The sequence below is a fragment of the Lissotriton vulgaris genome, chromosome 2_1, assembly GCF_964263255.1.
Source record: "Lissotriton vulgaris chromosome 2_1, aLisVul1.2, whole genome shotgun sequence".
Lineage (NCBI taxonomy): Eukaryota > Metazoa > Chordata > Amphibia > Caudata > Salamandridae > Lissotriton > Lissotriton vulgaris.
The window spans coordinates 1868084723-1868099666 of record NC_141687.1 but is presented as its reverse complement, the minus strand read 5'-3'; the positions used below and the strand labels follow the sequence as shown (position 1 = coordinate 1868099666).

The 14944-nt window shown below is 43.3% G+C and overlaps 1 protein-coding gene across 3 annotated transcripts in view; it reads left to right on the top strand.

The window, feature by feature from the left end:
* The window catches only part of ASB7 (ankyrin repeat and SOCS box containing 7), a 258258-nt gene that overhangs the window by 101222 nt on the left and 142092 nt on the right, over window positions 1-14944 (top strand). For 2 of the 3 annotated variants that reach the window (XM_086958059.1, XM_086958061.1), the window contains exon 4: window positions 3483-3749. In XM_086958059.1, coding sequence (XP_086814185.1) covers window positions 3539-3749 — 211 coding nt within the window. In that variant the 5' untranslated portion in view covers window positions 3483-3538. The remainder of the gene's footprint in view (window positions 1-3482; window positions 3750-14944) is intronic. The other variant, XM_086958060.1, reaches the window with a different exon arrangement.

The following is a 14944-nucleotide window of genomic DNA, read 5'->3' as shown; positions in this document are numbered from 1 at the left end:
GACTTGTAGTAAGCCATATGCTCTTTGCTACCACAGCGGTAACACTTTTTGTCTTCCAACTTATTATCCATTCCTTGGTTCTTGTAAGGTTGACTAAACCCTTTGTTATAAGATTGTTTGTTCTGATATTTTGGTGTCCCTTGGATTTTGAAGACAGCCGATGACGCCTTGTCAGAATCCTTAACAGTATCTTTAATCACAGTAGCACATCTTCCCGACATCTCTGATTTCCTCATTATTGCGAGTACATCGTCGAGAGGTGCATCGCCATTAACCCAAAGGCGATCTTGAATAGGAGAATTATCATTGTGCATCACAAGCTGATCTCGAATAAGTTCGTCGTGTAAATCTCCAAATTTGCAGTCAATGGCCAGTTTTTTAAGGTCATCAATCCATTCGTCTACTAATTCATCCTTTTTTTGTTTTCTTTGGAAGAATTTGTGTCTCACAACACCTATACACACTTTAGGTGCGAAATATCTATCCATATCAGCAATGGCATTATCAAATTCACTTGAATCAGCGTCAACTAATTTTTGCATACGTGAATATGTTTTTAATCCTTTAGGACCCAGTGAATGTAAAAGTATTCTTTTCTTTTGCTCTGGTTTCATTTTAGCATTTTCATCAATAGCACAGATGTAATTATTAAAATACTCCTTCCATTCTACCCACTTCATGTCTGGTTGTGATCCAGTAGCCCAAAAGGGTTGTGGGGGGCTAATGACAAAGCTTTGTTGAGCCATTACTGTTTCAGAAATATCTTCACTGTGGAGTTGATCCCCAGAATTCATATATGTATATAAACAAATGCAAGGATTTTGTGCAGTAATCCCTTTTAAAACACAACACTTGGTTGATTAATAATTAGCAAGTGCCCCGACAGTCTCACCTGTTTATCTTTATCCTCCTTGGTAGATAGAAACGTTATTCAAAGGTGTGAGCCAGAGATGGATTAGCGCTGGTTCAATAAAGTTCGTTTTTTTTTTTTTTTTTTTTTTTAAACTGCCTCGGTGACTGAGCCTCGGTAATTGAGTCTTCCGAGATTCCTTCGACCAACCCAAAATGGCCGCCACGCAGGGTCACGCAACGTGACCTAGCGCGATTATGTCATCACGCGATTAACCCAGGCGCGCGTGATTGACGTAAGGCATTCCGTGTTGGTCGCGCGTAGTCAGATGGTGCTTGGAACCCGGCTACTCGATTGAAAGATGCCGGCATGCGCGACCAACCGGAGCCTGCAAGTTAGTAAATCTTCTTTACAGTAAAGAAAAACATACGAACCAGCCTTTGAATCCGTTCCGTTGAAATGTAGATGGCTCAGGTGATAGTAGAAATAAAATTAAATTCTTTGCAAAGCGATTCTCTTTTTTTCCTTGTAGACGATGAAAAAGAGAAGAAAAAAAAATAAATCCGAGGTTTTAGGTTGCAGGGTGTCGATCCCGATCGTCGCCAATTGTAAAGTAGAGAAGGAGGCTGTTGTATCTCATATGGTTTATTGAGATAAATGATAAAACAGGTGGAGCCAGGAAGCACAACTCACAGCTGCAGAGGAAGGCTTCAACTGACGCTTAATGGAACAAGAATGCAAGAACAGTAATAGACATTCTACAAGGTGGCACGCTCTAGAGCGAGCCTTAAAGCAATATGCAAATAATAAAGGAAAGCACAACATAACAACTGAGCTCTCCACGCTGTGGTGTTTTCCCTGGGTTAACAGTTCTGTTTCTTGTTGGCAGGACGGGTCCGGGCTGCCTTGAAGCGCTTCTTCAGATTCAGTGCTCAGCGGGGGTGTCGCTGCGATCCTCGCTCCTGATGGGCGCTGCCATTTTGTCTGAGTGCTTTCCCCGCCGCTAGGTCTCGCTCCAATTTTCTCCGCAGACAATTTCTATTAGGGGGTTCCTGCTGGTGTGCTCCGAGATTTGGGCTATTGGTTAATCGTTTTGGTTCATTGTATGTCATTTGGAAGGTCAGGGTGATGCCAAAGAGCGGCCGACGGGACGGAGCTCGCAAGCTCTGCCACTTACTCCATCGGCGTCCAAGCCATGCCCCCTTAACGTTTGCACACTTGTCACCTGGTGTAGCTCAATGTATTCGCTATATTCTTCAGATCTTTTTTCATTGGTGTCATATTTGAATGTATTCGTAGGATATTACTCAACCTTTTTGTACTTTTTTTAGCTTTAGGTTGCTCCTTTAATTACTAATGTGTATCTTAACTTTATAGATTTTAGATATATTGTTGGACTGCAATTGCTAAAACGAGTCTGTATTTCCCAGGATCATTCTTTCAAAATAAATTATCATTTTTTATTGTTATTTATTTTATGAATGTTTCTAACATTGTACCTTTTATGGTTCTATGGAACCGAAATAAATGAAACATGACTGAACTCCTTGCAATTGTCCCTATAAACAAGAGTGCGTGTGTGTGATTGGGCAATCAGATCTTGCCTGCAATCTTAAATTATGCAATTTATTTCTGGCAGTAAAAGAGGGGGCAGACATAGTAATACAAAAAATAAGAGCAGCTTACTTGACAAATGACTCGTATAAAACATCTTTTCCTGAACACCGAGCCCACTCACAGGTGTTTGGCATTTAGAAGTGTACATTTTTTTTCTTGGTGTCCTCCTTAAAGCAGAAGCTGGAATGGCCATATTCAGAAAACCATTATGTCCTCTTACTACTTAAGGCTGTAGCTGCTCGTCCTTATGGGGGGCATTGTCTATGCATGTAGTTGGACAATGAAGAGTTTGTATCCTCCAACATACCTAGCACCAGCATCAGTAGATGGTTTGAATACACCTGTGGATAAACGGTTCTGTAGGCAGAAGCTGAAATGTTAAAATATTTTTCAGGTATATTTGGCTACCAGGTGTTAGTGTGGTGGTATTTAAAGTCTCCCGAAGTCAGTGCTACTTATTTGAGCCTTTATTTGGGGAGTATGATTGCTTTTTGTAGGTTTTGTCTATTTTTTCCTTTGATCTGACATACTGTCCTCCTGACGGGGGCTCTGTGCTTGAATCCTACACTTCTCATGTGCACAGTTGCTGGGGTATTTGAATTCTCATTGGGACACGAAGTCCTTTTGGAGAGTATGGCCTAATGGTGGTTATACTTTTATGTTACCAAATTGTACCTGCAGAGAGAAATGTGAATCTGTTAGTCTTTGCCACAAGCATGGCGATAATGAAGCTTTAGGACTTGTTGAAGAAATTACTGGATCAGTTTGGATGCATATACATTTTCTGCAATTGAACCTCTGGGTTGTCTCTCTCACAAAGCAAACCGATGCACCTCAGCATGATAGGTTTGGAGAATTGCAAGGTATGGAGTCCAGCAGAGGTTCCAGCCATAACACATGCACTTTTAAATTTTATGATTTAACATTATTATATCTGCATACCACACAGTTATGACCTTGCTTTGCTCTAAACTTTGGTATAAACTAATTGTTTGTTGTTGGTCTCTCCTTCAAGCAGGGCACATGGTTATGGCCTCATGAGTCTCCTGTAGATGACAAGAAGTAGTTAGAATGTTACATCACCATTGCCGAAGGAATCCTGAGCTGCAGGAAGAGCTGCAGATTCAGGCGGCTGTAGCAGCCGGTGATGTCCACACGGTGCGCAAAATGCTGGAACAGGGGTATTCTCCTAATGGACGAGATGCTAATGGCTGGACTCTGCTTCATTTCTCTGCTGCCCGGGGCAAAGAGCGTTGTGTCCGGGTGTTTCTGGAGCATGGAGGTGAGCACACTAAAGCATGTTTTGCGTTTTCTTTGTTGTAGACCTGCATATATTAATAATACGTTTTGGGCTTGCTACTCAGCAAGTTGATGCATGGAAACCTTTAAAATGGATGTCACATGAAAACCTTTATCTATTAATAGATAGTTTTCATGAAACTGCTAAAAGTTAGATTGCAAATTTAGAGGTCCAGTGTACAGTTGGCCCATAGTGCTGGTCACTGCTTTGACCCAGTGTACGTATTGCTGAGCAGATACCTCCGTATGACTGCTTCCTGACAAGTAAGCATTTCCTTTTTCTTGTTTTTTAGATGTTCTGGCTTGAAGTGTTTAATGTGGTGTTCATGATGAAAATGAGTTAATTCATGGTGGCTGCTATTCGGTCTATGCTAATATTAACAGGATGGTATCCCAATCGACACTGGCTAATATGCTGCTCCCCTTCCTGTGTGGTCTTAATAGCACCATTAGTTAACTTTGGGTCAATTTTTGGACATCTCGTAACCATGCTCTGGTATTTCTATTCCTTTATGGCTTTCCACTTTATTGCAGTATTCCTCTTGGCAATCTCATCGCCAGGTTACTAAATATACATATAAATCATGCTAAGAACGTAACACCAAAAATATATGTATATATAAATTTTGGTGTTACAATCTTACCATGATTCAAGCGCAACGGGTATTGAGATCTGTTTGTTTGCAGGATAACTCTGGTATTAGTGTCCAAATATCTGCCCAGTATTGCTTCTCCACATGGCATTTCCGTACCATATGGTAGGAGTCTGCTTGTGTTACATGAATCTTGCACAGACATCAGATGTACCGTGATCTATTTAACTATTCTTTTTAGGGATAGTTAGGCTTACTGTAACTAATGAGATTGGGAAAAACCTGAATCTGGAGTTCCTACTCAGTCATAGTAATGTCTTTGCCTAGCATCTCCCATTGTCCCTCTAGTGCTGATGCATCACTGCAGCCTGTGTTGGGTGCAGAATAGTAACAGCATGTCTACATTTTCCTTAGTAGGGTCATAGCATTAAAGATCAAAGGGGTTTGATCAGTTCCTCCTTTCATGTTTCTTAATAGCTTCAACAAGAACATTGTATAATAGGAATTGTCCTCTAGCCAATCCATGTTGTCTTCTAAGGGATTCGTATGAAAGGAGATATTATCTCCCGTGGATGGTCTAATACCCAGTATTGATTTTTAGGTCTCGCCTAGCGATGCAGCGAAGCTGCTCGCTAAGCGAATACTATTGTAGCTGACTGCTTATCGAAGTGGGACAGGAGAGGTGTATGAGCTTATAAAAGACATTGGAGAGCATTGGAGACATGAGGTGCGAACGCGTGCTTTTGAAGACATGAGCTGTGAGCGTGTATGGTGACATCAGCAGCGTCTCTTTTCGCGCTTCACCATGCTTTCACTTTTTTGCGACACCGCGTGAGCCTCTCGCAGGCACCTTCACTGCCAACGACCTCTCCCCCACAGTGCTTGTTTCTTTAGTTGTAATGTTGGCATTGTCTCTATACACATCACAGCACAGCACTGTAGCATGCTGTATCCTGTGTCTGGGAGCAACACCCGAGCGTGCATCCGCACCGAGAGTGGCGAACGCATCCTTCCGTCTATGGAGCGATGGTGCAGACTGCTGCGCGTTCACGCGCTGCTCGGGGACACTTTCGCAGACCGGCTGAAGCCGGTATATATACCAAAAATCCAGCGAGGGCTGGTAGTGCAGAAGGGACCGGGGGAGGAAGAGCAGTAGCAGGCAGTGATCAGCCGGGTGTCTGGGGGCGGTGGAGGGCGAACCCGGGCACACGGGTTCCTGTCTCAAACTCGCCACCTCCGGGAGCAGAGTGTTAAAGAGGTCAGGGGGTTACAGGACACGAAAAGCTCAAGGGGGCTTAGATCCAACCTCATGCTGCCAACGTAGGACACTGCTGGTGAGTACTGCTTTTTTATGGCATCAATCCGAACTCCCTCGTACACTCTATTTATGAATTCCATATATGGCGCTATTTACGGCTAGTGGCGTCACAGCGCTGCACAGTCCAAGAGGTGCAACAAGCCACAGAGCCCGCTCTTCGGAAGGCACGTACTGCGAACAGAACCTTCCTCTGTAGGCGAACGTCCCGTACCCTTAAGTTACGGTTACAGCTTTACAGACGCAGATAAATACTAGAGGGCATCAGAACGCTTTACATTACAGGGTGCTTACCGCTTAGGACACAGTTTTAAGAATAGACTCTCGTTACATATATAAATAGCACTACCAACTAAAGCGGACAGGGAGCTGCGCTGTCCCTTTTAAAGGCAAAGCATTGGACACTTTTGTGTGAACTCCGTGTTATACTTAGCACAAAGAGTGAATGAGCCAAGCGCGCTGCTGGTGAGTGCACAGCACGTTCTTCTCTAGATCATTCTCTCATGAGCTTCCTCCTGCCGGAAGACGCGCAGCCACCACCATTTCCGCTTTATACGCAATCTACCTGGAAAAAGGGCACGCGCTTGTTACTTGACGCAGAAGTCCTGAGACTGGCAGTGAAACGCAACCGCAGCAGATAGCTTCCATCCGGTAATGTGCCACATCACAGGATAAACAGTGCAAGACTGCTCTCAAGCTTAGATGTATTAGAAGTACAACATAACATACTCCATGCACTTAACAGAACTCGACAGCCACACCACAGAACATGCAAGCCTTCTGCAGTATATACGTTAAGACGGGTGTCCACCAACAACCTGCACAGGTGCACAATACTACACAGAGAGTACAGAGGCACGTCACTCGAGGATAGTGGACACTTCTCTACAACCAGTGTGGTGCATAGTGGTGGCAGTACACTATGCAGTCAGTTCATTCAAGTGCTCAATAGTGTACATGAGAGCAATCAGTACAGGTGCTCAGCACAACATGTCACATAGGTATACATACGTTAAAAGTACGTTTTGCTGCACAGACAGCACAATTAGTTGCCTTAGTAGCCCAGGTGCTGGCCCCCACCAACCTGTTTTCTTGAAATAACGAAGCAACATGCAGGATCCTAAACCCTGCAGGTTCCAGGCTTAGAGGCAAGCCAGGGTAAGGTGGTCAGTACTAAATTTCAATTCCTGTCCACACTGAGGTAGCCAAGCCTTAAGCATCCCATTTCCGGGGATTCGTCCATACGCCTGCGTGTCATGAGAGAATGCAGAAGAAAGGGGTGCGAAGAGGAGTTTAATTGGTCCTACGGCACACTAAAGGTCTCTGACGCTTTCACAGATCTGTGGAAAAGGCTTCAATTAGGAAAATATGGCATTGTGTGTGCGTCTGTGTGTTTGTGTGTGGCATTTGCGAGCCATTAAGCTATTGGCATTGTAAATGACATTGCCATTATTTATCTGTTTTCAAAACCAACACATACATAAAAATTTTGTCATTTATAATGCCAATAGTTCTAACTTTTGCAAAGGCGAGACTGTTGCATTGTAAATGCTTGTTATAATTACCTGCTGTTCATTTTAGTATATTTGTGCATGTATTTAAACGTGATGGAGACTCTTTGTGGTGATGCCTGGTGCCTTTTCAGTCTGACGTGGTCAGGCATTTTTTGTATCGTGAAAAGGCAGGACTTACTCCGGTTAATCCATGGCCCTGGCATACTACCATGTCTTTGCTCTTTTTGAAGCACACTGTGATGTGTAAAAGAAAATAAATCTGGCAAATGCACTCATATCCTCTGCCTTCCCGATAGTGACACTGTGAAAGAATGTTGGTTGTGTTGCATGCCTTTGGTGTTGTGTGTGAGGTCTGGAATTCTGCTTCTGTTGAGTTAAAGCAGGTATAAGGCGGCACAATACTCCATGCCAACTTTTCCAAAATCAACTTCCTCCCCTGTGACAGATAAATTCGGGTGGTAGTGAAGGGGCAACGCCGGAGCATAGAGTGGTAGTTTGTGCATCATTTGGCCCAGACGTCTCCAAGCTGCGTTCGTAGTGTCTATCGTGTTTGTCGTTTTTATGAAGCGGAGGCCTAATATGCGTAATGATGGCATCAAGTGGGATCGATGCAGCGTCTCCCTCCACCACCGCTACATGAGTCCGGTATGGAGTTTTGTGGTACCAGTGAGTGGCATATTGGGCCTGAGCACATAGGTAATATAGCCAGAAGTCTGGTACTCCCCAGCCTCCTTTGTGAATGGGCAATGTTAGTGTGTCTAATTTTATGCGCGCTTGTTTGCCTGCCCATATCAATTGCAACTGTAGCACCATCGTGGTTATGCGTTTGAAGACCTCTCTTGGAGGTTGGATTGGAATGTTATTAAAAAGATAGAGGAGCTTAGGAAGTATAACCATCTTCACGATTGCCATCCTGTCAGCTAGTGACAGCGGGAGTTGGATCCATCTTTTGACCCTGTCTTTGAGTGCATCTATCGTCCTTCCATAGTTAGTTCTGATGACCACCTCAGTGTCGCGGTGACACCATATGCCTAGATATCTTATAGGGTCCGTCTGCCATTCTAGCGGGTATTCAGTCGTGTGCTGTCATGTAGAGTCTGTCAATGGGAACACAGAGGATTTATCCCAATTAATTTGTAGTCCAGTGTAACCCCCAAATTTGACGTACGCTCTTAAGAGTGGGTCTAAGTTAATGGCTGGGTCTTTGACGTACAGTAGCATGTCGTCCACATATAAGGAGATGTGCAACGGTCTGTTCGGACATTGAATTGCCAAATGGTGATGCTTCTGTCTCACTATGCAGGCTAGGGGTTCCAGTGCCAGGGCGAACAGAAGAGGGGACAGAGGACAGCCTTGCCTCGTCCCTCTCTCTATGTCAATAGCTTCCAACACATAACCGTTGATCTTAATTCTAGCTGTGGGTCTGGTGTAGAGTAACTGCACCCATTGAGTAAATATACGAGGAAAGCCCATTCTATGAAGAATTGTGATTAAATAATACCATTCAATAGAATCAAAGGCTTTTGCAGCATCCAGCATAATTGCTGCAGCTTTCGTGTTTGGTGTAAGGTAATGTGCTGTAGCAAAAAGCATTCTCGTGTTGTGTGTAGTGTTTCTAGAGGGTATGAAGCCTGATTGGTCTGGGAGGACTAGTGCGGGCATAAGTGGTTGTAGGCGCGTGGCCAGGACTTAAGCCAATATTTTTGAATCTACATTTATTAGTGATAAGGGTCGATAGGAGTTACTGGCGGTGGGATCTTTATCTGGTTTTAATGATGCTGTTATCATTGCTTCGCGCAGCGTGGCCGTTAGTATCTGAGCCTCGAGTGCCTCACCAAACAGGTCTACTAAATGTGGTGCCAGTGAATCGCAGAATGTTTTATAGAATTCACACGTGAACCCATCAGGTCCTGGCGCTTTATCGTTTGGTAGTGTTTGTATTACTTCTGTAACTTCTTCTACGGTTAATGGCTGGGCTAGATATTGCCTCTGATTGTCAGATAGCCAAGCGATAGCAATGTCTTCCAGGTAGTGTAGCGTCTCTTGTTGTGTGGCAACCGGTCGTGATGTGTATAAATCCTGGTAGGTGTGCACGAAGCTTTGTAAGATGCCCGCTTGATCAGTGTGTGTTACACCGTCTGGCCCGATAATTTGTGTAATTACTTGTTGTTTGTGACCCGTGCATATTTTAGACGCTAGTGCTCTTCCAGGTCGACCACCCTCACCATTTGATCTGGCCACATGCTGTTTACTTAAATACTTGATTTCGTCTGCTGCAAATTTTTGATGTTCTGTAAGTGTGTTTCTGATGTCGCTCAGCATGGTGGGAGCTGGCGTTAGCTCATATTGACGTTCTAATGCACGCAGTGAGGATTTGCAGCTTGACAATTGCGTTCTGATGTCTTTTAAAATCCCAGCTGTTGTGCTCATACATACTCCCCGTATCGTAGCCTTGAACGCTTCCCATAGGAGGCCAGCGTCGTCAGTGGTTTGTACATTTATTTGGAAGTATTCTTTAATCGCCTTTCCAATGGTGTCTACATATAGTGGGTCAGTAAGCACCCCGGCATTAAATCGCCAATGGTATGGTGGAAGGACATAATCTGGGATGTTCAGAGACAATTTTATGGGGTTATGGTCCGACAAAATCTTGGGCATGTGTGTGATTGCATGTGTCCATAATAATATTTCGGTCGACCCCAACCAGTAGTCCAATCTCGACCAGCTGCCATGTACCACTGATGTGTGTGTCGCTTCACGAACCCCTGGGTAACGCTCTCTCCAGATGTCTTTCATGGATAGATCGCACATAATATCTAGCAGTTTGGTTCTGGCGCGTGTGTGGTGTTCTGTCTTATTTCCTGATCTATCTAATTCGTCATCTAGCGCAATGTTTATGTCGCCTCCCCATAGCATTAATTGATCAGTATCTGTACTTAGGTGTTGCCAGACTTCCTCGAAAAATTCCGGCGCATCAGTGTTTGGACCGTATGTGTTTATCAGTGTCTACTTTGAAGTTTGTGCCTTTTTAATCTAATATAGAGACACCTCTGGCATAAGATGAATATTTGGAGCAGTGTATTCACTCAGCCCAGCATCTCCCCACTTGTGCATGTGAATGTGGAGCCTCATGCGTTTCTTGAAACATTACAATGTCAATTTTCCATCCATCTAAGCATGCAAAAATATGACGAATCTTTTTGGGATTTGTGTACCCTCTGATATTCCATGATAGGAAATTTAACGCTGTATTAGGTATCACAGGTCTGGCCATGGAGTTTGCAATAGACAGTCACATACATCCCCATAAAGTTCAGATTAGGGACCTTACCTCCTGCTTCTTTTATATGTAAGTGGTCAGCTTTGGGTAATGACCGCTTGTGCCCAATTTGTATGCAATATGAATATGTAATATCTCAATAAGGGAAGAGTATAGATTACCAGGAGTCATTTTTAGGTCTCGCTATAGCCATCGCGTAAGCGATGCTTTGCGAGAATTAAAAAAAGGGAAAGGGGCTTTTAAAAATGCTCCCAAAGTCTTCAGGCGGATTGGGCACAGTGCATGTGTGCCCGGGCGCACGCACCATTTGTCCGCCTGCAGCCTTTGGGAGCAATTTCGCGGCCGCTTTGATGTTCTCAGTGAGCCGGGCGGCCACTGAGAACATCAAAGCGGCCGCAAAAGGGATCACAGGTAATGAGGTTCTCCTCCTCGGGCACGACATGCTTTGGCGACTTCTTTACCCATTCCCTCCCTCCCGTTGTCGTACCTTCTCTCCCCCGCCCTCCCTCCTGTTGTCCGTGCCTCCTTGCATGTCCATCCCCCCCCATTGCAAATACTTGTTCCCAGTTTGAAACGGACCATGTTTTTTTCTTCCAAAGGATTGTGCTTTATTATACAATGCGTTTTGTGTTCCTAGGCTTAAATTGCTTTTATTTTGGATAGAAGTGCTTTTGTTTTCCTGTTTGGGACGGACTGTGGTTTTCTCTAGAGAAGGAATTGTGCTTTGTTTTACTAATTGCTTTGCGTTTCTTGTCTAAAACTTTTTTTTATCGCCACAATTTATTTTGCTGCACAGTAACTGAGATCTCAGATTAATTTTTCGTTACGGTTCTCTAATTAAGTCCGCTCCAGTGCATCACATTAGCTGATTGCAACGAGCGATTTAATATGCCCTTCCCCAGGCACTAGTCTTGAGGTTCCCTTGGGGACAATAAGAGCTGCGAAGCCATCAATATGCTACAGACTGCTTGTGACGCAGGCTCTGGAGCGTGCCACGTGTCGACACCAGCCGCGTGCACGCCCAGCAGGGTTTCAAGCCCTTGTCCTCAGAAGGAATACAGCGGTGGAAAACGAGCAGATAGAGGGGTTTTGTTCTTTAAACATCGCACATTGATTTATGGGAAAACCCTAATCTGTCTCTTCCTGTGATAAAAAGCATTGCTAATGCGCAACAGGGACGGACTGGACTACAGGCAGTCTAGCAGTGCCAGAGGGGCTGGTCTGAGACGCCGGTGTGTGTCAGTGTTTTGACAGTTTGTTTGACTATTTTATGTTTTTTTGGGACTGTTTTTACTGTTGATTTCCGTTATTAGCACATGCATCCATTTCGTGCAACAAACACAGATCCATGCATTCTGTTCAAACACCTATACCACATGTCCTTTCAAATTCAAAACCGTCCCGATTGCAAGTGTGGGCCACTGCAAGATGTACTAATGGGCCACTTTTATTTTGGTGCTTGGCTTATTTTTCCTCCCAACCTTGTTGCGCGGATAGGCTGTTACTTTTGATCAAAGCACCTCAAAACGAGGTTCCCCTGTCAAAGTTCCCCTTGCTATTAACATTTTGTGCCAATGCTAAACAGCCCCTAAATTAGATGGTCAACATGCCCTTACCGAATCTTCCGGGTAGTCATCTCGGTACACCCAAAAATTCTCCATTTGTTCAAATCCTTTTGCGCTCTTTATTAGCGGGTGTTGCTTGCTTCGGCCTTTTATGCAGCGTTTAATCACCATTAACGCTCTTGAGGTGTCTCATTTGTTAATGATGTCTGTATGATCTGAAATAAGTTCAAATAACTTGTTGTGCCAGAAATATATGTATGAACAGATAACACAAGTCTCGATCACTGGGGCCAGTCTACCACCTTAGTTAGAATAGTTGTATCGCTCTTCTGCAGCCGCCGTGGTCCTGTGGATTTTGATGGAGTTTTGCTGTGTTCTGTTAAAATTTGACTTTTGGACTAACAGCCTGTAACCTGGTTGAAACTCCTGAGCCACAGAGCCATAAACCAAATGGCCTGATGTGTAACAGCAAATACATTCTTTGCAGCATGTGTTGATGTAGATCACATGCTGTGCTCCGTTTAGTGTCTAACATTGCACGTTAGTTTTCTTCGAAGAAGCTGTTTTGAGGTGACTTCCTACCTCTTAAACCCACCTTGCACCAGGGTTCAGATTCTATTTAAGGTTATTTTGTTTCTCCCTGCCATCGGAATCGGCAGTTTCTTTGTGCTCTTGGTGTCTCACTACAGAAGTACAGAAGTCGAAAACCTTAACAAGGAGACACAAGAATGCTTACTTAAAGCAGGTTAGGACGTTGAGTGCTTTCGAGCTTAATGGACCTAGAAGTTCATGACAGGATTGTATAAAAATGAGGAGCAATGGGAACATACCCTTTAATTTTTGCCTTGCCTGTAATAATTTACTGTGGTCACGCCATCATCCGGGTTGCCCTTTTTGGTACCTCTGTCATGTTACCTGTGGAAATTCTACCTTGTAAGCTCAACAAGCTCCAAAGAGCTTGTACATCACAAATGCTGTCCCACAGGCTAGTATTTGCATAGGGCTCAATCGTGAGTTATCTAGTGCCTACCATGTAAACTCTTATAAGCACAGTTGGGGGTCGCAATTTTCAATGGCATCTTATGGTTTCTTTTGTGTCCTAGCTTTAAGTACCCTGTTTTACCTACTCGTAAATAAAGTACCATCCTCCTTTAAAGTTCTAACTCTGACTCCGTAATCAGCTTATGTGCTATTTTTTGTCTCGGCATAATGGAGCCTCTAATCCTTACTATCTCAGAGTAAGCCTCGACCTATCCACCAAACTACACATGGAGAGATAGGCACCTAGAGGGAGTAACCTTAGTTATTCAGTTGGTGTGCATTAGTTTGTGATAAATATTATCACAGTGCCCACCACAGACACTTCCCAGTAGGCATTTTGTGCCAGCAACACAGCCTGGTTAAAATCTACTTCAGAAATTTCAACATTGCTGAAAACCTCTGTGTAAGAAGTAGGTCTAGGATCATTGACCAATCAAATATTAAATTGCAGTTAGACGTTTAGGATTTCGTAAATGATCGGCATGAAGAAAAAGTTCAAGTAACATTATTCGCTTTGTTGCAAGCCAGTTTTAACATGATTTAATTTGTTGCATGACAGTCCTAGGAAAGTAAGTTGGAGTTAACCATCTCTACTTCCAATCTTCATGGGGCGGTTTTGCACGATTTAGAGTTTGATCATCCTTTAATGCTCCTGTAGTTAGATGTAGACTGGGTAATGCTTTAATATATGCTGGCAGTGGTAATGATTATTTTCGTGTGAGCCTAAACACCCACATTTATTAATAGCTTCTCTCCTTCAGTGATTTGAGGAAGCGATACGACCTTTTCCAAGTGGATGTAGGGCTTCTGCTTTGACGAGCGGTTTTTCAATTTTTGTTTGTTGATACCAACACTTGTTAACCAGTTAGTCTGATTTAGGATACCGTGGCTTGTAAATATATTGCAAGCATAAACTTGTGAAGCCTTTTGGTGGCCGTGCTTTGTTGCCTTAGAAGCTCTACACTTCTAGTACTTGTGTTAACATGCGTACACTAGTAATTAATACTTGCCCTGGTTTGAACCTCTAAGTGCTTTGCATTTTCTACAGCTTATGTGTGGCTTCCACCAAGAAGTTGCATGATTTACGATTGTAAATTCACATTTCTAATTCTTAAAAGTTTACATTCTATTCTGTCTGTAATTCAACTGGTGTACATGTAAGCACTCTGATACCTTTGGGTCTAGTTCGCGCTATATAAAACAGCAGAAAAAAAGCATTTGCAATGCAATAGGTCTCACATTACTCAATGTTTGAGCTATTGGTGTTGAATTATTATTAGCAATGCCAATAGCTCAAACTTTAATAATGCGAGACCTATTGCTTTGCAAATGCTTGTTTTCCAAGCTATTTTTTTTAACCAACGTATCATTGTCAAGTTAAAATAATAAATAAGCAATAAATACATGCGCAGTGATTTGACATAAGTTTGTATAACTTCCTGCACTTTCTTCTGGTTTTACTTTTGTCCAGCAGGTGGCAGTAACGTAATTTAACTAATAGTGAATTTGAACGCTTCGCTTTTCTATTTGTATCCTCCTTTGAACCAAACGGACTCGGTATTAGAAATAAAGGTGCTAGGAATGGCCAATGCTTTGATACGAGTGTTTCGAATCTCCCCCTACTAAACTTCCACAGAATGCTCCATTCATTGAACATGATGAACGTTTTTGCCCAAGGTCTAAAAGGTTTTTTATCAGTGTAGTAAAATTATTATGCTGGGGTTCGTAGAGTTTAACAGAAGGAGCAGCTTGACTGCAGATCTGTTAAGTTGAAAGCTTGTTCTTATACAGTTTTGCAGCCCGCATCTTTAAAATGCTAACGCAAAGGACAAGCTCAGAAAAGGGCGCAGGGTTTTCATTAAAAATTCTA